Source organism: Bombyx mori, chromosome 2, assembly GCF_030269925.1.
Source record: "Bombyx mori chromosome 2, ASM3026992v2".
In the NCBI taxonomy this organism is placed as follows: domain Eukaryota; kingdom Metazoa; phylum Arthropoda; class Insecta; order Lepidoptera; family Bombycidae; genus Bombyx; species Bombyx mori.
In genome coordinates, this window is record NC_085108.1 from 1740080 (window position 1) to 1767522 (window position 27443).

Below are 27443 nucleotides of genomic sequence, written 5' to 3' on the forward strand. Positions count from 1 at the left end.
TATAAATTTACCTATATATTACAATTGAAGACATGAGTGGATGAAAGGGGTAATGATACAATTTGTCAATTTTGAGAAAAAGGGTCAACAAACTTTTGTTACATGTACTTTTTATTCGTACATAGCTCCTTAATTCAATGTAAAAACTAAAAAAATCTTAAAAATGGTATTTAACCCCTTCATTCCATTCATGTCTTCAATTGTACTTTACCATCTATCTCTATATATAAAGATGAATTTCTGTTCGTTAGTCTCGCTAAAACTCGAGAACGGCTGGACCGATTTGGCTAATTTTGGTCTTGAATTATTTGTGGAAGTCCAGAGAAGGTTTAAAAGGTAGATAAATATGAAAATACTCGGAATCAAATAAACATAGTTGAAGTCGTCGTGGTCTAAAGGATAAGACGTCCGGTGCATTCGTATGTAGCGATGCACCGGTGTTCGAATCCCGCAGGCGGGTACCAATTTTTCTAATGAAATACGTATTCAACAAATGTTCACGATTGACTTCCACGGTGAAGGAATAACATCGTGTAATAAAAACCAAACCCGCAAAATTGTAATTTGCGTAATCACTGGTGGTAGGATCTCTTGTGAGTCCGCACGGGTAGGTACCACCACCCCGCCTATTTCCGCCGTGAAGCAGTAATGCGTTTCGGTTCGAAGGGTGGGGTAGCCGTTGTAACTATACTGAGACCTTAGAACTTATATCTCGAGGTGGGTGGCGCATTTACGTTGTAGATGTCTATGGGCTCCAGTAACCACTTAACACCAGGTGGGCTGTGAGCAGGACCATCAATCTAAGCAATAAAAAAAAAAAAAACATAACAATTTTGTTTTTCCTTTGACGTGTCCACCGTAGGACGGATTCCTTTTGCATGTTTTAAGTTTATGTTTTATGTTTTATAGATTGAGGCACTACGAAGTCTGCCGGGTCAGCTAGTTAAGAATATAACTCGTTTGTTTGTATCGAGCGATGCCACTAATGGCAGTGTTTAAGTGTTTTCCGCTAGAAAAGATTCTGTATCTAAATATAGATAGAATTTTCTAAAAGAAAACACTTGACAAATGAAGCCGATCGAGGAAAACTTTGTGTAATCTATATCAAAACTTTTACGTGTTTGATTTTTTTTAATTTACGTAATTAATGGTGTATTTTGTATGTATACAATTCGACCTTCCAAAATTTTAGGGGAGTTGGCGCCATTCCCATTGCGAGTCTCCAGTGCTCCTTTATATATTTAATAGCAAACAAATCTCTCTCTCTTCGATCGGTTCCTCACTGCTGAGGATCGTGACTCCGTCCGATTTCGTCAACCAACTGTCTCCATCGATCCCGCCCTGCAGCCCGGTGGAGTGCGTCGCTGATAGGTATCCCCAGTTCCTCCGCTATTTGGTCCGACCATCGTTTGGGACCTCTACCCCTAGGCCTTTTTCCCTCCTATTTTACCGGTCACCACAAGGCGTTCCAAAGCAAACAAATAACGGAATGAATAAAAACGATAACTGCTGACATACTTTATATAATTATAACACACAATATAATTATTACATATAAGTATTACATCAACCACTTAATTAACAATAAGTAACCGGAAAAACCTACAAAGCATAACTTTTATTCCTTAGGCCGTCCGGAATAAAAAGTCGAAGGGAATAAAAGGTCGGATGGAATAAAACAGAAGTCGGAAGGAATAAAAACGTTTTTTTTTTCTTTCTTTCTTTATATTAAATATCTGTTTTGATATAATCTTGAATTTTTATATTTTTCAGAAAATATTAATAATCACAGTGGGCTTAGGCTAGAATAAGACTTAACTCTGCTTAATATCTTTTTGATATGTGTATTGCTATGATATGTATTACTGGGCACCTAAATTATTCAAGGGCGCTATAAGGAAAAAGCTTTTTCCACTAAATATATATATATTTATAACCTTATACTAATAATGATATGTATTTTAACATCAATCATATATTTTTTATTTATATACCACGAATGCCTCTGCCATTTAAAAGATTTATTTAAATCGAAAAACTTACATTTATAACACACATGTAGTAGATAACTTTTTTTTTTTTTGTTATTAATATTAATAATTATGACACGAAAATTCTTAAATTTTTTTTTTAATAACATTCTCATAAGTATCGATAAATTTTATATAATGCTTTTTTTTTTTTTTGTAAATTAAATCGTTTCTAAGACTACACGGATAGAATTTTTTAAACTTAAGTTTGGAATTTGATTTTTTTTTTTTTTGTTTTTTTTGTTTTTCTTATTATTTTAAATTTAAATCTTTATAACCTATTTTTAAATCAAATAAGTAGACATACGTGATCGGTTGGCCGTTTTTCAGAGCGTTTTCGTTAATTTTTTTTAACCATTCCAGTTTTTTTTCTTTGGATTACACTTTTTTTTTTTTGTGGAAGAATTGATACGTTAGTTGGAAACCTGGCTCCTTGGAAAGAATTTCATGAAGATTTATAAAAAAAAAAACAGTGTAATCCAAAAAGTTTTTAATTGTTTATTTATTTAAAAACAAAACTCTGTCCGTTTACCGACATTCTTTTTTTTTCATTAAAAGAAATAACCTTCTAGAATTATTTCCTTTTATCGTGCATCCACAAAATACGCAGCTATTGTGGATTACGAATTAAAAAAAAAGCTGCCAATGAACGCACAATCAGATCCCGGCGCGCAGATGTTCAATCGAGAATCTTCTATTTCGAAAAAAATAAATGCGATACGGTATTTTTGGTGGCGCGGCGTTTGAAGCTTCTAATGGAGGCGGTAAGCTCCGATGCGCTTTTCGCCGGTCGTGTGCTCCACGTACTCGCGGATCTGGTCGATGGCCACCGGGCCGATGCAGACCAGGGGCTCCTTGAAGTATCCACAGCTCTAGAATAAAAATATACACTTAAATTTGGTTATTAGGTCAGTTGGTAGCGAAAACAACGTGTACGGGTTTTTGGTCAATGAGAGGTGCCATTATTGGAACGAAGTTCCTTATGGGACGACGCGGACGGGTACCCTAACCGGGAAAAAACGTCCGTAACGTAAGATTTTTATTAGTAATGCACACAGTGTACCACGTAACTTTGTAATAACGTACAAAAAATAACATATTTTCTTATCATTCATTGACCACGATCTCAGAGCGTTCGTTTGCGCAATACACTAACTCTTATGCAAACAACCGTGAATGAAGTGTACCACAATAAGTTCGCACGTTACCGAATGACCGTGGGCTGTTACGAAACCTCCAGTTTTATTTTTTTTATACCTCGAATAGAACTTAAAATTAACATTTTTATAATAAGGAATTTTGTTCGTGTCCAGTGTCCCACGACACCACACATCTTTTTTGGTGTAATAATCATTGACAGTGCGTTAGGTATCTCGAAGGTTCTTTTCTCAAGCCTTCTCCTCAGTGTGGCCTCAAAATATCCAATCCAGACAACCGAATAAGACACAGTCGGCGTTGCCCTAAACACGTCAATTTGGATCCTTTTGTTCTATTGTCCTCGGTCACCGTCCTCGTCGAGCCTTTGGAATGCGACGAAGGGCTCAACGTGCAACTTAACCCTCAGACACAGCCTTGCTACACAGGCTATCGACTAGTAGTTTCTCAATCTTGCTCGATATAACGTTCAGAAGGTATCTATATACATAGAAATGAATTGCTGTTCGTTAGTCTCGCTAAAACTCGAGAGCGGCTGGACCGATTTGGCTAATTTTGGTCTTGAATTATCTGTGGAAGTCCAGAGAAGGTTTAAAAGGTAGGTAAATATGAAAATGCTCGGAATTAAATAAAAATAACAATGTTGTTTTTCCTTTGATGTGTATCTCGTCGGTCGGATTTCTTTTGTTTGTTTTAAATTTATTTTATACCAAAGCTTAGGTCTTTTATTTATCGATTGAGGCAGTACGAAGTCTGCCGGGTCAGCTAGTCAAGAATATAACTCATTTTTGTTGTATCGAGCGATGCCACTGATGGCAATGTTTAAGTGTTTTCTGCTAGAAAATATTCTGTACCTAAATATAGATATAAATATAAATATAAAAAGGTCGGAATTAAATAAAAACAAACAATTTTGTTTTTCCTTTGATGTGTCCCCTTGATGTGTTTTTTATTTATCGATTGAGGCACTACGAAGTCTGCCGGGTCAGCTAGTCGACAATAAATAAATCCGTAACGGTGATTTTATTCAGATCAAACGATGTTTGAATACCCTTTTTAGTAGTCCAAACGTATCGGTCTGGTCATTTAGCGCATTCAAGAACACAAAGAGAAACTTCAATCAAACGAATTAGTATAGCAAATTTCAATGTGAACGTTATGTTGAAAAATCCTCAAAGGATTTCTTTGGCGCTTTCACTCGACTTGCCTAAATGATTTCCTTTGAGCTCTTCAAACGCAAATCGTCCGAGTATTTACGGGTATTTACATTTAAGTAATGGTCCCGCAGTAGTCGATATTCGACTATAATTAATGGAAATTATAAGTTCGAACATTAATAACGTTCTATTGTCAAAGACTTCTTTATGAACAGACGACCCGCCCTCGCTTCGCTTCGGAAACATTAGAACACACATGAAAAAAAAAAAAAAAAAAAAAAAAAAAAAAATTGTAGCCTATGTTCATCAGGAACAATGTCGGCTTCTAATGAAAAAAGAATTTTTCAAATCGGTCCAGTAGTTTCGGAGCCTATTCGAAACAAACAAACAAACAAATCTTTCCTCTTTATAATATTAGTATAGATTTCGCCAAGACTACATACTCAAGACTACAAGACTTCGTACTACACTACTACTACTAGACTACACTATAGACAAATAATATTAACTTATCTTTTTTAAGAGATTTTATGACCTGGTAACTGAGACCTTTAAGTCATGTCTTATTTTAATTTATATTATTCATATTTTTATGAAAAATGATATTATGGAGTGAAATGAAATGAAGATGATTAATTTGAGACACTAATCAACTGGGATGAAATTAAATGAAATGAATTGAGATGATATGGGATGAAATATAATCTCAGTAAAATGGTGGTCATTTACTAAGATTTTTTCAGTGGACTTTTTGGAGAATCCCGAGAAGTTACGTCCAGCGGCTTTGTTTCATTTTCCCACATTTGTGCACTTTCACAGATATTAAACAGTTAATAAACCACCATTATTACACATTTAAACCCGAAGAAACACTAAATAGACAAAATAAAACAAATCACACAACTTCACTCCTCGCGTTCCCGCCAAAAAGTCCAATATTAACCTATTCTCAATTTGACCACAGACTATACGCAATAACAAAAGTTTGACAATAAACAAAGAGTAGGTATATATGTTTAAGTGTGTATGTCAAATACATAGTAGTATGTGTAATGCTTTTTTTATTGATTTAATGTATTTCTTATGCATAATTTACAAAAATATTATCATTGTGCACCCCTTCTCTATAAGCGTGGGAAATTTCATACTCCTTCGTCCGCGCAATTTTCGTAAAAAGGGGTACAAAGTTCACGTATTAATATATAGATTAGATAATATAGATAATATATAGATATGTGGTGGGCACGGTAGAAAGAAAAATACCCTGGCTGGTCACCAAGCTTGTAACCGGATCAAGTAACCGCGCGCACCGGACTCTGTTACAACCGCCCTGAGGGAAGCCGAAAACCGAACCAAATGGAAGGTACAAAGAGCCACGGAGGCCTTTTTTAATTTTTTGTATTGCTTCGATGGGTAGACGAGCTCACGGACCCTTTGGTATTAAATGGTTACCGGAGGAGTGGAAGTCGATCGTGAACATTTGTCAAGTACGTATTTCATTGGAAAAATTGGTACCTGCCGGCGGGATTCGAACATCGATGCATCGTCCACCCATCTAAGCAATAAAAAAAAAAGCAAGTTCCTCACCTTCCTAGACTTCTGGCGGTGTCGGCGTTGCATGATGCAGCAGAGTCCCCTGGTGATCTCGCATTCGCTGGACGTGGTGCAGTCCTCGTTGTATTGCTTGCGGCCGGTGGAAGGCGGGCGGCAGATGTGCATCTCACCTGAGCGAAATGTCAGCTCAGAATCAACTTTTAAAGGACGCTTAGTGTACTGCTGGAGAGACTCATAGTGACGGGCAAAAGGGATGCAAGACAATCCAGAGGTCGGAGCCAAAAACAGATGGAGGAACCAAGTTTCCGAGAATCTGGACAGGAGACTGAGCCACGCACTTCCGACATAAGTGGCTACAAATCACAAAAAAAGATCATAAGGTCACGATATTCAGCAATGAGCGATCGATTGAAGGAGGAGTAGTGTACTGGTATTTCCTGTCATCGTTTCCTACTAGGATCTAGGATTTTCAAAAGACAGGTTAAAAACTCCCTTTGTTTAGCGAAATGTTCAACCATCAGTCCAATTACGCAAGTCAATGAAAATTTCTGGTTTTTTAGCATACAATGTTACATCTTCATCCTTAGGTATCATGAATTTTCGACAAATGCGTATTTTCATATGAAAAAATTGGCACTTGCCTGCGGATTTTGAACGCTGGTATAGTCGCTTCACTCGATACGACTGTACCATCGTGTTCTTTTGTAACACCATGCTTTAGCACCGCTTTAAAAACCAATACTCAGAAGAAGCGGTAAGGATTTCAGGGTTTTTTTAATTTCAAATAAGGCAACACAGTCATTTGACTTTTGTGTCTATCTTAATGATTAACATACCAGGAGCAGCTTCCTCGCAGATCAGTCCGGCATCGCATTGGTTCTCTCGGTTGCAGATCTCGCCAAGCTTCCTTCCAGCAAACGCTGATAGGCACCGTCCTCCGTCATCTGTTTTAAAGACGTCATATAAGATCCTTTTGGAAAACTCACATAAAGAAAAAAAGGATTGTGTGGTTTTATGAAACAAATGGTAAAAGTGAAACTTTTTTTCACATTTAACTAAAAAAAATTGGAATATTATTCCATTAAGGGTATAATAATCGCTTTATCAATCTTAATTTTATGGAAAATTGGAATGATATGGGAAAGGATAATGGTAGACTAAGTCTCCAACTAATATTTTTATTGAATCCGCCGCCATATTGGCCTTGGCTGTTCTGACGAGCGCCTTTCACTTTATCTCTATTCTGAGGCCGACCGTCACGCGACATGCAACACACAGACGAAAAAGTTTGAGACGATGTAATAAAAGTTTCAAACTCGGTAACCGGTTAAGAATCGTCATACGCTTTCATTTACGCCAAAAGAAAACCTTTTTAATCTTTATACACTTTCTGCCGCCATTTTATCCGGATATCCCGGTCTCAAACAATTTCCTTTAACCTCTAAATCCCTCCGGGAAAATACTTTGTTAACGTTTTGTTACGACTGAAATGTTTATTCTGTCGAATACATTTGTTCGTTGTATTTGGATTAAGGCTTTTTAAACTTTGAATCAAGATTTTATGATGATTTACGTAGGTAGACACTGTCAGACGAAAATAGACTCTATCGCAATCATAATTAAATAGTTATTTCTAACTATTTAGAGCTAAAGAATAGGCTAAAGATTATTTATGGTAAAATGGATAGGTTGCTTTATCTGAAAGATATATTTCTGATGCATAATATTATTATATAGTTTTTTGTTTTAATTGAAGGATTATAATCACTGGTGGGTGATTGATAATTGGGTGTACAGTGAGCTTTTGGGTGATCTTCTACCATCTTCCTGTAGAGTGGTGTTGTAAAGCAATCATGTCGAATGTAAGCTTCGACATGATTGCTGTAAGCTTAGAGTTTTTACTGGTGGTAGGACCTCTTGTGAGTCCGCGCGGGTGGGTACCACCACCCTGCCTATTTCTGCCGTGAAGCAGTAATGCGTTTCGGTTTGAAGGGCTGGGCAGCCGTTGTAAGTATACTTGAGACCCTAGAACTTATATCTCAAGGTGGGTGGCGCATTTACGTTGTGGATGTCTATCGGCTCCAGTAACCACTTAACACCAGGTGGGCTGTGAGCTCGTCCACCCATCTAAGCAATAAAAAAAAAAAAAATCATGTAGGGGCAGAACTCAAGTGGTGATATACATAATATTACGTCGGTAAGAGCAACGCCATCTGTCGCCGAACGGCGGAAGCGAATATCAAAGGAACTAGTAAACTCGAGAACGCTCGAGAAATACAACGCTATCTATTGTCAGATAGCGGAAACAGATATCCGAGCTACTCGTTCTGTCAAGAATGTTCTCGATAATTGTGGAGATGTCCTATCGACTATAAAAGCGCTATAGAGATGACACGAAGGCAGTTAGTAATCGGGTCTATGCGAAGCGAAACGGCGAATGGATCATCTGAAGCAAAGCGGTAGAAGTGAATTACAAATGTTAAGTGTTCTGTGAGTATGCCGCCCTGCCTATTTCTGCCGTGAAGCAGTAATGCGTTTCGGCTTGAAGGGTGGGGCAGCCGTTGTAACTATACTGAGACCTTAGAACTTATATCTCAAGGTGGGTGGCGCATTTACGTTGTAGATGTCCATGGGCTCCAGTAACCACTTAACAATAGGTGGGCTGTGAGCTCGTCCACACATGTAAGCAATAAAAAATACAAATTCTAAGAGTTAAATAGAGTTTTAATTTGTACTTCGGTAAAATTCTTATTTATCCCGAACCCCAGCGCGTAACAATATCTATGACCTCTAGTAACCACTTCACACGAGGTGAGCCGCGAGCTTGTTCACCAATCTACGCGAAACGTGCAAGTTGTATTTCCTAATGATTCCAAAATTAGACCAGTTTAATTTTAATCTTCAAAAGTCATTTGATGTGTGCAAATAAACGGAAGATTAATTTAATTCCCTTTGGCTCCAACGATTAATTAATAATAAATAATGGCTTTTGAGGGCTTATTAATATGGGAGAGGTAGAACGAGCTCCGAGGTTGGTTTCATTAAAAATGTATGCTGTGTTTGTTGGCCGAACATTGGACAAAGCTGGATTGAGTTGGCTTTCATTTTCGGGATATTTGTTGAATTAGCCAGAGGGTCGTTTGATGTTTGATCCGCGAAAGGTAATGTGGAGTCTAATGAAGGAAATTGTTTAGTTAGAGTGAATAATGTGATTATAGTTGATTGCGAGGAAATCGTAGTGAATGCACCGGTGTTCGAATCCCGCAGGCGGGTACCAACTTTTCTAATGAAATACGTATTCAACAAATGTTCACGATTGACTTCCACGGTGAAGGAATAGCGTCGTGTAATAAAAATCAAACCCGCAAAATTATAATTTGCGTAATTACTGGTGGTAGGATCTCTTGTGAGTAAGCGCGGGTGGATACCACCACCCTGCCTATTTCTGCCGTGAAGCAGTAATGCGTTTCGGTTTGAAGGGTGGGGCAGCCGTTGTAACCATACTTGAGACCTTAGAACTTATATCTCAAGGCGCATTTACGTTCTAGATGTCTATGGGCTCCGGATATCCACTTAACACCAGGTGGGCTGTGAGCTCGTCCACTCATCTAAGCAATAAATAAAAAAAAGAATGGGATGAGATTCATTATCATCTCAGTAAACCGGTAGGTATTTGTTGAAGCTTCAATAGAATCTTTAGAGGAGACCGTGAAGCCAAATCCAATAGTTAGTTTTATTCTCCCAGACTTCTTCGATTGCACAGGTATCAAGCGATTGACAAGTTACACACAATGAACTCTGACAAATAAATAAATCAACAAAGCCAAACCATTCCAAGAACTTGTCTCCTTGGGTTTTCCCCTTAAAAATAACCAAAACTGACATCGACAGAACAAGGTTTCCTTAAAGCAATGTATATAACAATGTAAGGTATATTTATTAGATAAAGAATGAGTATATCAGAGGAAGTGTGAAGGTAGCCCCGGTAAGTAACAAATTAAAGAGCGGACAGTTAGCGTGGTATGGGCATGTAATGCGTAGAGAGAAGATGCATGTGACTAGGAGATGTATGGAAAGGGTAGCGCAAGGTAGAGGGGGAAGAGGTCGACTGAAGAAGACATGGATGTAGTGTGTGAATGAGGATATGAGAGAGAGAGAGGAATGAGTGTTGAGTGACGGCTGATGAAGGGAATGGAAGAGAAAAATTAGCTGTGCCGACCCCACTTAGTAGGATAAGGTGGAGAAAAAGAAGAAGATAAGATGAAAAATCTTTTCAAATCTGCGGAATAGTTAAGTAATAATAATGTCAAATATGACAAAGTTATTTTCAATGTATGTTCAGTGTATGCGTGTGAATATCAATGTGTCATCTTGCTAAATAGGTTAGCTATCAACGAGAATTCATGAACGATTTTGTATAAATCTTTACGATAGTCGATGATTCAGTTGTTTTTTATTTTATATGGCGTAGGTGTTAAGTGGTAACCGGAGCCCATAGGCATCTACAACGTAAATGCCGCCACCTACCTTGAGATATGTCTTCTAAGGTCTCAGTATACAACGGCCGCCCCGCCCTTCAAACCGAAACGAATTACTGCTTCACGGCAGAAATATGTAGGGCGGTGGTATCTATCCGTGCGGACTCACAAGAAGTCCTACCACCAGTAATTACGCAAATTATAATTTTGCGGGTTTAATTTTTGCTGCGGGCATTACGAATGTCGCACCCTTTAGTTGTTAGTCAATACTTTGCTCAGAACGTTTTAAAGACACTCCCTAATATCCCTAAATAGCGTAAACGCTTAATATAGGCTTAGGCCTGTACCCCTGGATATAGTTGACCTTGAGACATGAGGTCGAATATTTTATTGCATGACCCTTTTTGAACCAGCTGAAGCTTCTAGTTAGAAACAGAACGATGGTTTTTTTTTACCTACTTAAGCTGATAGCCTTGAGAGGCTATTTCAGAGTAACTTTAACTAGTAAGTGAGCTCATGGTGCTCAAATCGGAGTGATGCTAACACTGTTCTTAGCAAGAGCAGTGCTTCGCAGAATCTACCACCGGATCGGAAACGCGACCCACTGAGAAGATCCGGCGAGAAACTCAGTGGGCTATGTCTATGGGTACGATAGCATTCATCCTTCCAAGTTCACAGTAAATCCGTTCTGTAACTACACAAGCTATGAAATCTTTGACTTTGCTTTTATGACTTGAATTTCAACTTGGGATTCAAGTAACACACACTCCCTATCTGAAGTCTCTGAATAAGCAATCACATAGCTATTTTTATGGACTTCTGGCCATAGTTAACTACGGACTGGTCGTAAAATTGCTATCGAAGTTCAACGAAAACAACCTTAAAGTTTAGCTGTTAAGTCTCAAAATCGCGCTCCGAGCTACGTTATAAATCAATTAAGGTTGAACTCTAAAAGCTTTTTACGTCATAAATAAGGTATTACTAAATTAACCTTCAGTCTTTAAATAAGATAACTAAATAATGAAACACACCCGACCAATGTTTGTTAAAATGTTGGCCAAACTTTTACTCTGCGCGGATAAGAGGGTTTTCCGTTTAATCACGTCCCGTGAGATCGTTGTGGCTTTTATGAGGCACTGTGGCTTACGTCAACACCAGCCGTGGGTTTTATATGAACTAGAATCTGTACACAAAAGAGACTTTTTCAGAAAAAAAAAATTGCTATGAATATCCCGTTGTGGTAAGAATGCGTCACTACAATTACGTTTTTATTTACTATTATTGCTTGAATCCAATAAACCCACCGCTGGACGAGCTCACGGCCCACCTGGTCTTAAGTGGTTACTGGAGCCCATAGACATCTACAAAGTAAATGCGCCACCCATCTTGAGATAAGAGTTATAAATTCAATTCAAATTCAAATGGTTGTACCTAGCCGTGCGGACTCACAAGGCGTTCTACCATCAGTGGATAAAGTTCAATAAAAATGACTACTGTTTAATTTGAACCTAACAGTATTAGAATAATTCAAATTTCATTCGCCAATGAATCTGTTAATAAGCCTGCGTTCTTGATTCACGAATTGCTTTAACGATGGAGAAATAATTACGTATTGTTACGGGTCAGCCGTGCCAGTCTCAAACTAGATGGGTGCATTCGCACTGGTCTCTATCGCTTCTCTTTACCATTTAACATAAGGAATCATATCTATTATCGATCTATTGAGGTTCGCGGGGATCTGCTGGATGCAGGCAGCGCAGGACCGATCTTTGCGGCGAGGCTTGGGGGAGGCCTATGTCCAGCAGTGGGTGTCTGTAGGCTGATAAGAAGATTTGGCCGGTGTTCTGCGTCTGGCGGGGCTTGGATGTCAGGCGAGAGGACATTGGAGGCGTTTAGTGGGTGGGCTTTTAGCATCCTCGACCCTGCCCTTTACAACATTCGGCCGCCGTGTCCCTAGCGGAGGTTTGTTTGGTCCCTGACCCGTAAATTGGCTTCTAATGCCCCATAATTAAATTGCATTTTTGTAATTAATATTCAAAGTTTAGAGAATGAAAAGGTTGTTCCTATATTTAATAACTAGCTTTTTCCCGCGACTTCGCGTGGAATAGTTCACAAATAATGCTTTATTTTAGAACAAATTTAGTTAGCATAAAAAACGTTATAGTGAGCCAAACTTAACATATGTCGCGGACTTTTTTTTTAGATCCTTTAAAGGGGAACAATTCTGTCATAGATTATTTTAGCGAAACTTTAACCGTTTCTGCAGCACACGCAGCGGAAGCTCTCAAAAGGGAAAAAACCCCGATTTTGAAACATTCTTTATCGGTGCTCCGCTTGTATTGGTCTTAGCGTGATGGTATAAAGCCTATAGACTTCCTCGATAAATGGGCTATCTAACACTGAAAGAATTTTTCAAATCGGACCAGTAGTTTCTGACATTAGCGCGTTCAAACAAACAAACTCTTCAGCTTTATAATATTAGTATAGATGGGAACAACTGCGTTCGTCCACAGTGCGTATATTAAATGTTATTTTATTTCTATAATACTTTATGTAAATGAGGCTTTTATTCTTATTAAAGTCATCATGATTTAGGACATAAGTTATCGTATCTTCTAATGCTTTAAGAACCGCAATGTCATCATTATCAGCGATACCGGTAAGTCGTAGAAAAATAAAGTTCCTTTTACGAGGCAACTTCTATTACCATTAAAACTTCGTGCATATAAAAGTTTTATCTGTTTCAAGCACGACACGTTTAGCATAAAAAGCTCGGAGCGTAACAACTTGGAAGACTTTAGCAAGAAAATACGACTTCAGGGAAGCATTAGCCGTGACTTTGATTACCGGGACTTATAGACGTGACTACCCATTGCGGAATGGGGGGTAGATTCTCATTTGTATCTGTCACAACGGTACCCACCCTTCAAGTTGGAACGAAGAACTACCTTGTATCAGAAATCGGCGGAATGTATAAATATTCGTATGATGTAACGATAGGCTTTTCTCGCAGTAGATACTGAGCTATAGTATACTGGTACAATACTCGATGAATGTTGCTGCCTGTTTTCAGATATATATATATTGCTTAGATGGGTGGACGAGCTTACAGCCTACGTGGTGTTGAGTTGTTACTGGATACTATAGACATCTACAAAGTAAAGCGCCACCCACCTTGAGATATAAGTTCTAAGGTCTTAAGTATAGTTACAACGGCTGCCCCACCCTTCAAACCGAAACGCATTACTGCTTCACGGCAGAAATAGGCAGGGTGGTGGTACCTGCCCGTGCGGTCTCACAAGACGTCCTAGCACCAGTAATTACGCAAATTATAATTTTGCGGGTTTGATTTTTATTACACGATGCTATTCCTTCACCGTGGAAGTCAATCGTGAACATTTGTTAAGTACGTATTTCATTAGAAAAATTGGTACCCGCCTGCGGGATTCGTACACCGGTGCATCGCTACATACGAATGCACCGGACGTCTTATCCTTTAGGCCACGACGACTTTAAAGTCCTTAAATCTTAGAGGCATTTATCGACATCCACAGGAAGAAATGAGGTATTGCTATTTTAGACCGCCACTTACAATAATATCTTAACTTAGAAACGATACAAAAAACTCGTGTTTTAGTATCAATAAAAAAACCACAGTTTTCCTTAAGGCCTATGAAAGCACTTTTAAATTATGGTCATGTCATTTTTAGAGTTTCGAAGCGCAGTTCCAATAACTACCAGAATCTTCAATTAACTCAGGGCCTGGTCTGCTCTGAATATAATGCATACATTATCTCTATACCTATATATAAAAATGAATTGCTGTTCGTTAGACTCGCTAAAACTCGAGAACGGCTGAACCGATTTGGCTAATTTTGGTCTTGAATTATTTGTGGAAGTCCAAAGAGGGTTTAAAAGGTAGATAAATATGAAAATGCTCGGAATTAAATAAAAATTACAATTTTGTTTTTCCTTTGATGTGTCCCCCGTCGGACGGATTCCTTTTGTTTGTTTATTTTATACAAAAGCTTAGATCTTTTATTTATCGATTGAGGCACTACGAAGTCTGCTGGGTCAGCTAGTAGCAAATACATTTTAGAAAGCATTTTAATTAGTACATACAATTTGACTTTAAGTGCAAGAAAATGGCCTATTAGACAACTGACCAACAATCCACTTAGGAGTGTTGCTGTGTGGAGGATTTTCAAAGGAAGGAATTTAAAATCCCCCTATTTCATAGCAGCATTGTGACATAGTGATAAACCAGGTGAATAGTACCAAATCCCTAGCACTAAACCTGCTCTGGGCGTACAGTTTTTACCGCATACTAAAAAAGGACATTTTGTTCTCTGCAAATGTGACATGGGTCGTCAAATTTAGATTACACACTCAAGTTGTATAGGATAACTTTGAACGTAAATTCCCTATAGTTTCTGTCGGCCATTTTGTTATCACATGCGTTATTAGAAGCCCCGCAGTGTTCACAAATCTCACCCGCATTTGTATTTTTGAGTCGGGTCAAACAATCATACCAAACAGTATGGAGTCAGCACTGTCGTGTGTTTGACAAGCAATTATTAGATTTTCATTTTTGTGTGTGTTTGTGAAGTCACTGGGTTTGAAAGGAGGATTGTTTTGTATAATATTTTTTTAGGAAAATACAAGGTCCAAGCTTTTCAATCATCTGATAAAAGTATTAATTCATAAGGTAAAAGACAATATGCACATTTTGTTGGTAGTTTAGGGTCTTGTAAGCCCATATGGGTGTGTACCACCCTGCCTATTTCGGTCGTGAAGCAGTAATGCGTTTCGGTTTGAAGGTTGGGGTAGCCGTAACTAAACTCAGACCTTAGAACTCGGCAGCGATTATACTATAAAAGTGAGGCTTAGAACTCATATGTTGAGGTGGGTGGCGACACTTACATTGTTGATGTCTGCCGGCTCCGATAACCATTCAAAGCAGTATAACAAAAGGGGATAAAATTCTGTTGTTGAAACAGTACACGGATGGATTGTGACAATTCCAAAAAGAATGGGATATATAGAAAGGCATTGATTGGTGTTGTAATAATTTGGAGAGTATATCCCAGTTTCGTTTTAAAATGCAGTTATTTCTCCAGGGATTCGATTTACTTGAGAATAGTTGAGACTTTGTCTTGATTAGCTAGAGGCGACCACTCTGCCAATACTGTAGTGACGAAGAAGAAGAAAACATAATATTGTTCTTGTCGTGACCAGTGACAAGACCTGGATTACGCTGATTCTTAAAATACGAGAGATCGACTGATAGATTCAGGTACCAGATTCAAGGAATCCAGAGAACGATATAGGCCACTCTGTTTCACGGGAAATACAACGCGTTTCCCACTTTCTGAACTACAAATTTAACGCGGATGTAACCAAAAGGTACTTTTATTTAAAACACGTTCGATGAAGATCTCGAAGGAGGCTTGTGTTGGTATAGTGGTTAGCGATTCTGGCTTTTGTACCAGATGGTCAGGTTTCGGATCGGATCAGATTTCCGACCAACCAGCGTGTTTATCAGAGTGTTTAAGATCTTCGGTCGTAGTTCTCTTCTAGTATCTCCTTTATCCATAAAATAGTTTGCGAGCTTTAAGAAATAAACGAGAGCTTTCGTGGTTCTGCTTACTCTACTTAACTAAACTTAACTTCTCTACTTATTAAAATCCGCCAACAAATATTATTCGTGTAACAATTATTAATTCTCACCCAATTAATTAAGATTATTTTATTAACACGCAAATAAATAATCCCATTAAATTAAAATTTCCACGAAAAACCTATTTTGGTTATGTTAGTTAATTAAATTTGATTGCTTTCACTCGGAATTAAATTTAAATGAATTATTGAACAGTCGACAAAAAGTAATTAATGATGTTAACATGAAGTTTTTATATTTGCGTTATTTCTATGAGTTCTTGCTTTCTTAATTATCCAGTTTTGGCAGTGTCCACGCTCTGGTTTCGAGTGGCGGATTCTATATCCATGGCAGCGTTAGTACCGCCACTTACTTTGAGATATGAGGTCGCACTATTCTATTGTATAACAGCAGCCCCAGCCTTCAAACCGGGAAGCATGATTTCCGCGCGCTAGAAATAAGCAGGATACTGTATGACGATGGGTGGACGAGCTCACAGCCCACCTGGTGTTAACTGGTTACTGGAGCCCATAGAAATCCACAATGTAAATGCGCCACCCACCTTGAGGTATAAGTTCTAAGGTCTGAAGTATAGTTACAACGGCTGCCCCACCCTTCAAACCGATACGCATTACTGCTTCACGGCAGAAATAGGCAGGGTGGCGGTAACCACCCGCGCGGACTCACAAGAGGTCCTACCACCAGTAAAAGCAGCGGATTTTATATCCATGGCAGCGTTAGTACCACCAGTTACCTTGAGGTATGAGGTCGCACTATCCAATTGCATAACGGCTGCCCCACCCTTCAAACCGGGAATCACGATTTCTGCGCGCTAAAAATAAGCAGGATACTGCATGATGATCGCAGTATGCAACTACCTGTCTCATTCGTCTCGGGCTTAGGATAATCTAGCACAATGGAGTAGAGTCTACTGATCATCAAGAAAACGCACCGGTCTCCAGACACAGAAGTCCGCCGCAGCAATCGCCGTTGGTCACACACGGGGAGCTATAGCAGTGTGCTGGTTCATCAATCACGTTCGAGATGCGGTTGTTTTCCAGGGCCTCGTACGCTTCGTCAGGTTCCACCTGTTACAAAAGAGCCTTCAGTGTCGGCGTGGTATGTTTAATGGCACCAGAACTTCTATTACTACGAACGTGATGGTGGTAGGACCTCTTGTGAGTCCGCGCGGGTGGTTACCACCACCCTGCCTATTTCTGCCGTGAAGCAGTAATGCGTTTCGGTTTGAAGGGTGGGGCAACCGTTGTAACTATACTTGAGACCTTAGAACTAATATGTCAAGGTGGGTGGCGCATTTACGTCGTAGATGTCTATGGGCTCCAGTAATCACTTTACACCAGGTGGCCTGTGAGCTTGTCCATCCATCAAAAAAAACGTGACCGCGAGACAAAACCCAAATAGATTTTTGTTTTTATTGCCCCGGATTAGCTCACAGCCCGTCTGGTGCTAAGTGGTTACTGGAGCGCATAGACGTCGACAACCTAAATGCCGCCACCCATCTAGAGTTATAAGTTCTAAGTTTCATTAGTACAACCCTTGCCTCAGCCTTCAAATCGGAGCGCATTACTGCTTCACGGCAGAAATGGGCTGGGTGGTGATACCTACTCGTATGGACTCACAATCGTCTTTTTGAAGTATTTATTGATAATGTAATGAATTGTAAAAGTTTGTGGTGTGCCCAAATTCTGTGACGATTTCAAAGCGCACGTTTAAGACGTTGAACGCCATGACGGACACCATGTATCAAAGGCGTACTTTCCTCTAGAGCCGCACGCACTCCAATATATATAATTGGGGTGTTTTTTCGTAAATATTGTCAAGAAATAACTCAAAATAATGTGGGGGACATACGGCAAAAAAAAGCTATATGTAATTATTATTTTACCCAACTTAATGGCGGTCACTTATTGTCCTCCACGGCACACTGGGCTAAACATGGGTTCTAGTCTGGCGTTCAACGTGTTAAAAGCCGACTTGGATAGAAACTGTTTTTTTTAATTGTGTGTTTAATTGTCCATTCGTTTTACTGGAATTTCAACATCAGTCGAACAACGAACTGTCTACGGAAGCAGAACTAAAATCCCTATCACAGAATTTATTATAGACCCTGGTGTATTCATTAGGGGTCGCCTAAAATTATCCTTTGCAATAGGACATGTTCTCACAGATCAGCAGGCAATGTCCGATGACATTTCACGTCACCTTTGCGGTTGGAAGGGCAAGAATCCCATTTTAAAACAAAGGTGTATCCAGAGGTAGATATAGATGACATTTTCACTTTACCTAATTTAGACAGTACTAGCTGTACCCGGCCGCTTCGCTGGGCATTTAAAATTAACATTATTATTTCTCACCCCACAAAGATTCTCATAATTAACGCCCCCGCAACTGGTGTAGGGAGTCCAACACTCATATAAATATTAGCCTATCCATTAAATACATGTATTTTCTACATGGACACCAAGTTTCAAGCCAATCGAATGCATGGTTCAGTAGTTATAACGGAACATCCGTAAAACCACTGTAGATTTATATATTAGTATAGATATGTCAAGAAAGATAAGCAAATGCCATATTATTATGTCGGGTTTAGAGGCATATTAAGATCATTTAACAGTGGTTTCAAATATACACTAATCAATAAAGTTGAAGTGTCATCTTTTAATAAAGATTATTATTATAACAAGTAATAAACATTATTATAACATATGCATAAAAATGATTTGTCTTTGTATGTTTGTTTTGGAGAATCCTCGAAATGGCCGGACCGATTTGAACGGGTCCTGGTAGATATTTTGGGCAATTGGTTGTTTTTAGGGTATCTTATAAGCTCGTATAGGCTTCCATTTTATTTGTTGTCTGGTCTGGTATAATTGAGATTTCAATTTCAAGATGACCTCACATACGTAGCAACTAGATAAAGAGCGTTTCCAGATATCTTTTTTGCCACGTACCATCCGGCTATGGAATGAGCTCCCCTGCGCGGTGTTTCCCGAGCGCCATGACATGTTCTTTTTCAAACGAGATGTGTGGTGAGTATTTAACCGTAGGCGGCGGTTTGGCTCTGCCTCTGGCATTGCTGACGTCCATGGGCGACGGTAACCATTCGCTATCAGGTATGCTCGTCTGCCAACAACGGCAATAAAAAAATGGTATGAGGCACTATGCAACAAGAAAAACTTAGGCAAAAATCTTACCTGCCCGTAAGGATAGTGGCGATACGGGGACCTTCCGTAGCCAAGATTGGCCAGCATATCGGAGCTGAAACGGTTGAAGAGGCCACCCCAGGCGTGGGCGCCGGAGAGACAGCCCAGCACTAAGATCGCGGTGGCAGTCATGGCGAAACTGGTCCGAAAAAAAATATATGTAAGTTTATGTTTTTTTTTTATTGCTTGGATGGGTGGACGAGCTCACATCCCACATGGTATTAAGTGATCACTGGAGCCCATAGACATCCACAACGTAAATGCGCCACCCACCATGAGATATAAGTTCTAAGGTCTCAAGTATAGTTACAAGTGCAAGATATTCACGAATCCTTAGTCAACTTTCGCATCTATCTAAATTAAACACGCTATTTCATATTTAGTTTCCGATATTTCGTTTTTTCCAAGCGCCATGATCACGAATAGACAGCAGGTAGTATTGCATGAAGTCATCGTGGCCTAAAAGGATAAGACGTCCGCTACATTCGTATGTAGCGATGCACCGGTGTTCGAATCCCGCAGGCGGGTACCAATTTTTCCAATGAAATACGTACTCAACAAATATTTACGATTGACTTCCACGGTGAAGGAATAACATCGTGTCATAAAAGTCAAATACGCAAAATTATAGTTTGCGTAATTACTGGTGGTTGGACGTCTTGTGAGTCCGCACCACCGCCCTGCCTATTTCTGCCGTGAAGCAGTAATGCGTTTCGGTTTGAAGGACAGGGCAGCCGTTGTACTGTGAAAAGTGAGACCTTACAACTCATGTCTCAAGGTGGATGGCGGCATTTACGTTGTAGATGTCTATGGGCCCCGGTAACTAATTAACACCAGGTGGGCTGTGGGCTCGTCCATCCATATCTATCTTCTATAAATATAAAAATGAATTGCTGTTCATTAGTCTCGCTAAAACTCGAGAAAGGCTTCACCGATTTGGCTAATTTTGTTCCTGAATTATTTGTGGGAATCCAGAGAAGGTTTAAACGGTAGATAAATAAGAAAATGCTCGGAATTAAATAAAAATAACAATTTTGTTTTCCCTTTGACGTGTCCTCCGTCGGACGGATTCCTTTTGTTTGTTTTAAGTTTATTTTATACAAAAGATTAGGTCTTTTATTTATCGATTGAGGCACTACGAAGTCTGCCGGGTCGGCTAGTAAGTAACAAAAATAAGGTAGGATGTTAATGGCGGAGTCTATTGCTCGTCAGACGCAGGGTATACGTTCTATTAACATTGTAACTCGATGACTCGCTCGGACTAACTTAAGACTCGTTCCAATTAATTGAATAGCCAAATTGAATCTAACCGTAGAAGTGAGTCATTTTTGACACGCCCTTATCGACTTGACCTGTACCTTTGTATCTTGACCTTTATCTACCTGTATTCAATCATGATTTCCAACTTCAAACGTTCGTATAATTAGACAAAAAAAAATGCACGCCTGTCAAGAAGCGATGATATTGCAATCAAGTATATTCATATATGTAGTCTATGTAGGGTCAACCAAAAAAAAATATTTTTTTTTATTGCCCTTGTAGTCAGACGAGCCTGTGGCCCACCTGATGGGGAGTGGTTACCGTCGCCCATGGACTTCAGAAATGCCAGGGGCAGAGCCAAACCGCTGCTTACCGCTAAATTTGCATTATTAAGTCATAAAAACAATATATCTTAGTATAATCTCGTATGCCTGCAATACAATAAAAAAATTAGCATAAAAGCTAAATGCTAATAAATAATGCTAATAAAACTTTTGTTATGGGAACACAATAATGTTACAAAGTCTTTTTTTTAATTTAGTATAATCTCGTATGCCTGCAATACAATAAAAAAATTAGCATAAAAGCTATATGCTAATAAATAATGCTAATAAAACTTTTGTTATGGGAACACAATAATGTCACAAAGTTTTTTTTTTAATTTAGTATAATCTCGTATGCCTGCAATACAATAAAAAATTAGCATAAAAGCTAAATGCTAATAAATAATGCTAATAAAACTTTTGTTATGGGAACACAATAATGTTACAAAGTTTTTTTTTTAATTTAGTATAATCTCGTATGCCTGCAATACAATAAAAAATTAGCATAAAAGCTAAATGCTAATAAATAATGCTAATAAAACTTTTGTTATGGGAACACAATAATGTCACAAAGTTTTTTTTTTAATTTAGTATAATCTCGTATGCCTGCAATACAATAAAAAATTAGCATAAAAGCTAAATGCTAATAAATAATGCTAATAAAACTTTTGTTATGGGAACACAATAATGTTACAAAGTTTTTTTTTTAATTTAGTATAATCTCGTATGCCTGCAATACAATAAAAAAATTAGCATAAAAACTAAATGCTAATAAATAATGCTAATAAAACTTTTGTTATGGGAAAACAATAATGTCACAAGGTTTTTTTTTAATCAAGTTGCACCCGAGCTTTTAATGCGGTTTGTATTTAAGCACTTCGAATTTTGGTCAATTGGATTTTACTGGTGGTAGGACCTCTAGAGTCCGCGCGGGTAGGTACCACCGCCCTGCCTATTTCTGCCGTGAAGCAGTAATGCGTTTCGGTTTGAAGGGCGGGGCAACTGCAGTAACTATACCTGAGTGGGTGGCGCAGTTACGTCGTAGATGTCTATGGGCTCCAGTAACCACTTAACAACTATGTTAGCTGTGAGCTCGTCCACCCATCTAAGCAATAAATATAAATATATATAATGATGTCCTTAATTCTCCCAATATTTACCGCGTAACTTAAAATAGACTCTCCCATTTAAATAGCACGGAAGCTAAAAATGTTTATAATTTTAGTTAATAGAAGAGAATAATGTTTCCATGCTTTTTCTTTAAATTTGATTGTCACCCTAGCAACCATTGCGGTTTGTAATGGTGTAACTACGAATTATGGCTGTATGAATTTATTTATTAAAACCGTGTAACATAACTATGGCGTGGTTAAAGATGCTTACGTTAATTTTTTTAAAAGGCTTTTATTAGCTTGGGATGTGCCTTTGTTTGTATTTAAGGTAATCTTTGAATGTAATTTTCGGTAAAAAGACACGTTGATTGACGATACAGCAATTGTATAACAATAACAAAAACTCCCTCTAATATCCCGACTGGTATTAAAAGGATAACAAAAATAATTAAACTAACTGTTATTAAATTAAATTAATTGTGGAAATTAATTAATTTTTAAACTACATACTTTTTTTTAGTTGAGAATTAAGTGCCTTAAGAATTAGTTGAATAGCTTTTGCCTGATGGACACAGAGACTGACAGACATCTCGTTTATACAAATTAGTGGAGATTTATATGTCGATAATAATAACAGTATATGAATAACACTTTGTAACAGTCTTCTTATCATAAGCTCCTATAGCTAATCGCGAATAAAAAGACTAACAAAATAAATAATAGGGTTATAATAGATGCAAAATATTTGAAGAGTTTTTTTTTTCAAAAATCTCTCCTTTATCCCGAATTCGAGTTTAGTTTTAGAAAAATGGTTTTTTTTTTAAAAATTTTATTGCCTGGATGTGTGGACGAGCTCACAGCCCACCTGGTGTTAAGTGGTTACTCGAACCCATAGACATCTAAACGTAAATGCGCCACACACCTTGAGATATAAGTTCTAAGGTCTCAGTATAGTTACAACGGCTGCCCCACCGAAACGCATTACTGCTTCACGGCAGAAATAGGCGGGGCGGTGGTACCTACCCGCGCGGACTCACAAGAGGTCCTACCACCAGTATTCATAGACTTTAAGTCGATTTTAAATTTCTAGTGATCTTACGCCAAAAACCATCACATAGATTGTCCTATTTCTGCCTCAAAGCACGCCGGCTCGAAGAGTAGGATAACCTATGTTCCAAAACAATGGATATTTCAATCTAAAGTTGGATAGAGCGTTGTACAAACGCTTTCCTCACTTCTAAAACCAGAAAGCTCGATAGCTTCCCGGCAGAAATAGGCAGAGCTGCGGAACTTTCCCATGCAGCCACACAGCACACCCTACCACTAGCGAAAGCTTGATAAAACGATTATAATTTAGCAGAACACTCCCCCACCCCGTAACAGAAAAAAAAAAACACATCAAAATCGGCCAAATGGTTTTGTGAATACGTCCCAAAAACAATATTTCGGATTATACCAATAATAGTCTTTCTACTCGCGTTAAAATACAGACAATGTCTTCTACGGTAAGCTGTATTAAAAGCGTAATATGAAATACGTACTCAACATATGTTCACGATTGACTTCCACGGTGAAGGAATGACATCGTGTAATAAAAACCAAACCCGCAAAATTATAATTTGCGTAATCACTGGTGGTAGGACCTCTTGTAAGTCCGCGCGGGTAGGTACCACCACCCCGCCTATTTCCGCCGTGAAGCAGTAATGCGTTTCGGTTCGAAGGGTGGGGTAGCTGTTGTAACTATACTGAGACCTTAGAACTCATATCTCAAGGTGGGTGGCGCATTTACGTTGTAGATGTCTATGGGCTCCAGTAACCACTTAACACCAGGTGGGCTGTGAGACGTCCACCCATCTAAGCAATAATAAATAAAAAAAAACGTTAAAGATGCAAAAAGAGTAATTAAGTAACTTCCGAACAATTCACTGTATTAGTGACTAGCGGCCCGCTCCGGCTCCGCTCGGGTCTTTAACAAAAATTTCAACGATATTTGACGTTGTTTTATTTTTTTAAATAAAAGAACACTTATTACGGCATAACTATAATAGTTAGATATATGTTGTCGCGATACTTTTTGTAAATAATAATGTGTTCTACAAAGTCGTAGTACATTATTTTATTCTATCATCAATAGTTTTCGCGGGGCACGCGATGTAAAGAATATTTTAGGTAATTTTTTTACACCTTGGGTTACATTATTGGAGTTTTAGTAAGGATTCGTAATTTTTTTCAAAAAAGATTATAGCCTATGTCACTCGGGAATAGTGTGGCTTCCAAACTGTGAAAGAATTTTTCTAATCGGTTCAGTAGTTTCGGAGCCTATTCAATACAAACAAACAAACAAATCTTTCCTCTTTGTAATATTAATATAGATCTATATATTAATACGTTAAGCAAAAACTTTGAATCCCTTTTTACGAAAATTGCGGGGACGGAGGAGTATTAAAATTTCCACGCTTATAGAGAATATAGAGGAGTGCAGAATGTTAATATTTTTTAGAATTATGCCTAAAAATACTTTAAATCAATAAAGAAAACATTCCACACACTACCATGTATTTGACGCACACACGCATGCATACTATTTATTGTCAAACTTTTGTTCTTGACGTCTGTGATCAAATTGAGAATAGATTAAATAATGTTTGTCTTTATTAATATTTGTCTATAGTGTAGTCTTAGCGTTGAAAATACAATCATAACAGTGTACAAACTTACAATTCCAATTAATTATAGTCGAATTTCGACTACTGCGGGACCTCTAGTTAAGTATAGATTGGTGTGTGTCTTTAACTAAATGATTCTAATGTTCGGTACTCACTGAGACATCTTTGCTCTGCCGTCTTCTGGCCCCGACTAGAGGTTCGATCCGTATAGACCAGTACAGGGGTACTTCATTGCGCATGAATGGAAATTCTAGGGGTGTGTTCAAAATGCTTCTGACGTCATACGGAAATTTTACGTCCGTATCATTTTGTTTCGACGGTGGAGAATTTGATTTGTGTGATCGGGCATGTTCTGCGATTTCTTTTTTTTATTGCTTAGACCGGTGGACGAGCTCACAGCCCACCTGGTGTTAAGTGGTTACTGGAGCCCATAGACATTTACAACGTAAATGCGCCATCCATCTTGAGATACAAGCTCTAAGGTCTCAAGTATAGTTACAACGGCTGCCCATACCCTTCAAACCGAAACGCATTACTGCTTCACGGCAGAAATAAGCGGGGCGGTGGTACCTACCCGTGCGGGCTCACAAGAGGTCCTACCACCAGTAAACCACTGTCCACCACCTTCTTGCATGTTTCCGTCATTGACTCCGGTACGGATGAGAGAAACGTTGTACAACGCTATTGAGACTTGTACCTCATGTCTCAAGGTGGGTCGTGGCCTTCACGTTGTGACGTCAATAGGCTCACGATCTTTCAATGTCGCATCAAGGAGGTATTTTATGTTAAACCCTGTACAAGAAATATTTCGGTTAGTATTTGGATTCAAGAAATATTGAACCCAAAATGAGGTTGGTAAGAGAGTGTTAACTATGAATGTGGAAGGCTATAGAGGAAGAGGTAGACCTAAGAAGAAATAGATGGACTGTGTGAAAGACGATATGTTTAAGAGGGGAGTGAGCGAAGAAATGGTATATGATAGAAGAGTATGGAAGGAGAAAACATGTTGCGCCGACCCCAGGTGACTGGGAGAAGGGCAGGAGAATGATGATGAATAAAGAACAATTTTTTTATTGCTTAAATGGGTGGACGAGCTCATGGTGTACCTGGTTTTAAGTGGTTATCGGAGCTCATAGACATCTACAACGTAAATGCCGCTACCTATCTTGAGATATGAGTTCTAAGGCCTCAGTTTTAACAGTACAACGGCTGCCCGATATATCAAACCGAAACGCATTACTGCTTCACAGCAGAAATAGGCAGGGTGATGGTAGGCAGAGAACCCCGCTGTCACTCAATGCTCCCAGAATTATTTCTCAATTAAGACTGGAGGAAATGTCCGAGGTAAGAAATCTTAACATTCATCGCTCACTATAAACTCATCCTTAGAATCTTGGAGGGGGTTTACACGTCACACCGATTTACCAGTCCTTAGACATGTATATATATACAGTTTTCTTAAAGACACCCTAGAGAATGACGGAATTGTTCTTTTTTATCCACTAATTTAGGATCCTGAGTTCGTCCGGTAGTTAATAAGCAGCCGTAGAGGTCTGCGGTTAGCGTTATCAGTCTTGGATGAGACAACAAGTCGCACTAGATGATTAGAGCAATGATCATCAAGCATCAGCACCCTGGTGATGACTGGTCAAGAGAAGTTGAACAAGATACTGTTCTCAAAGATGATGCCTAATATAATATTACAAAAAAAAAAATCTGTCCCCTACTTTATCCCCTTGATATCTACCCTAATGTTGAGCACCTACGGGCGACTACCAGCTTGCTACCCTGCCGATGCCGAGCTGTCATGCATTTCTGTATTAAGGATAAATAAAACTTTTTTACTGGTGGTAGGACCTCTTGTGAGTCCGCGCGGGTGGGTCCCACCACCCTGCCTATTTCTGCCGTGAAGCAGTAATGCGTTTCGGTTTGAAGGGTGGGGCAGCCGTTGTAACTATACTTGAGACCTTAGAACTTGTATCTCAAGGTGGGTGGCGCATTTACGTTGTGGATGTCTATGGGCTCCAGTAACCACTTAACACCAGGTGGGGTGTGAGCTCGTCCACCCATCTAAGCAATAAAAAAAATATTAAAAAAACTTTAGTAAGTCGTCGTGGCCTAAAGGATAAGATGCACCGGTGTTCGAATCCCGCAGGCGGGTACCAATTTTTCTAATGAAATACGTACTTAACAAATGTTCACGATTGACTTCCACGGTGAAGGAATAAAATTGTGTCATTAAAATCAAACACGCAAATGTATAATTTGCGTAATTACTGGTGGTAGGACCTCTTGTGAGTCCGCACGGGTAGGTACCACCACCCTGCCTATTTCTGCCGTCAAGCAGTAATGCATTTTGGTTTGAAGCGTAGAGCATCCGTTGTACTGTAAAAAACTGATACCTTAGAACTCATATCTCGAGTTGGGTGGCGGCAGTTACGTCGTAGGTGTCTATGAGCTCTGGTCAAAACTTAACATCAGGTGGGCCGTGAGCTCGTTCAACTATCTAAGCAATAAAAAAAAACCACTTTATCTACATAATATGTTTTTGTATGGATGGGCAAAAGCCTCATGGCCTAACTGGTCTGGCCGTGCCCATAGATATCATATCGGTCACCATCAGCCCAGAGACGTGAGGTCTAAATTTCAATTGAATCGTGTCACTGCCCCCTCATCTTTTAAATTGCAAGGAGTGACTTCTTGGCGGTCAAAAGAGACGGAACGGCAAGCATCTGTAGTTTCATGTCTATATTTGTATATTCTTCGGTTTTCGATCGCAGACATAATTAAACTTTTACGGTTTAATCTCGCGACTTTATTGT

The 27443-nt window shown here is 38.9% G+C and overlaps 1 protein-coding gene across 2 annotated transcripts; it reads right to left on the minus strand.

Annotated features, from left to right (window-relative positions):
• Positions 1-1507: 1507 nt before the first annotated feature.
• On the minus strand, positions 1508-24859 carry itg (ITG-containing peptide). Of its 2 annotated transcripts, XM_012689382.4 has the most exons (6): positions 24777-24859; positions 19252-19399; positions 16986-17121; positions 6733-6840; positions 5930-6066; positions 1508-2902 (listed from the first exon to the last, which is right to left on the minus strand). In XM_012689382.4, exons 1-6 carry the CDS (start codon positions 24782-24784, stop codon positions 2783-2785), a joined length of 657 nt encoding a protein of 218 aa, XP_012544836.1. In that variant the 5' UTR covers positions 24785-24859; the 3' UTR covers positions 1508-2782. The 2 variants fall into 2 exon arrangements, with proteins under 2 accessions (XP_012544836.1, NP_001124360.1); NM_001130888.2 differs by lacking the exon at positions 24777-24859 and having other exon boundaries at positions 2778-2902; positions 19252-19445.
• Between the last annotated feature and the right edge of the window lie 2584 nt (positions 24860-27443).

What these genes read in the sequence shown, in the direction of transcription:
- itg (XM_012689382.4), bottom strand. An exon ending in GCCACTATCCTTACGGGCAG is followed by an intron (nt 17,122 to 19,251) that starts GTAAGATTTTTG and finishes CTTTTGTAACAG; the next exon opens with GTGGAACCTGACGAAGCGTA. An exon ending in ACCGCCAGAAGTCTAGGAAG is followed by an intron (nt 2,903 to 5,929) that starts GTGAGGAACTTG and finishes TTTTTATTCTAG; the next exon opens with AGCTGTGGATACTTCAAGGA.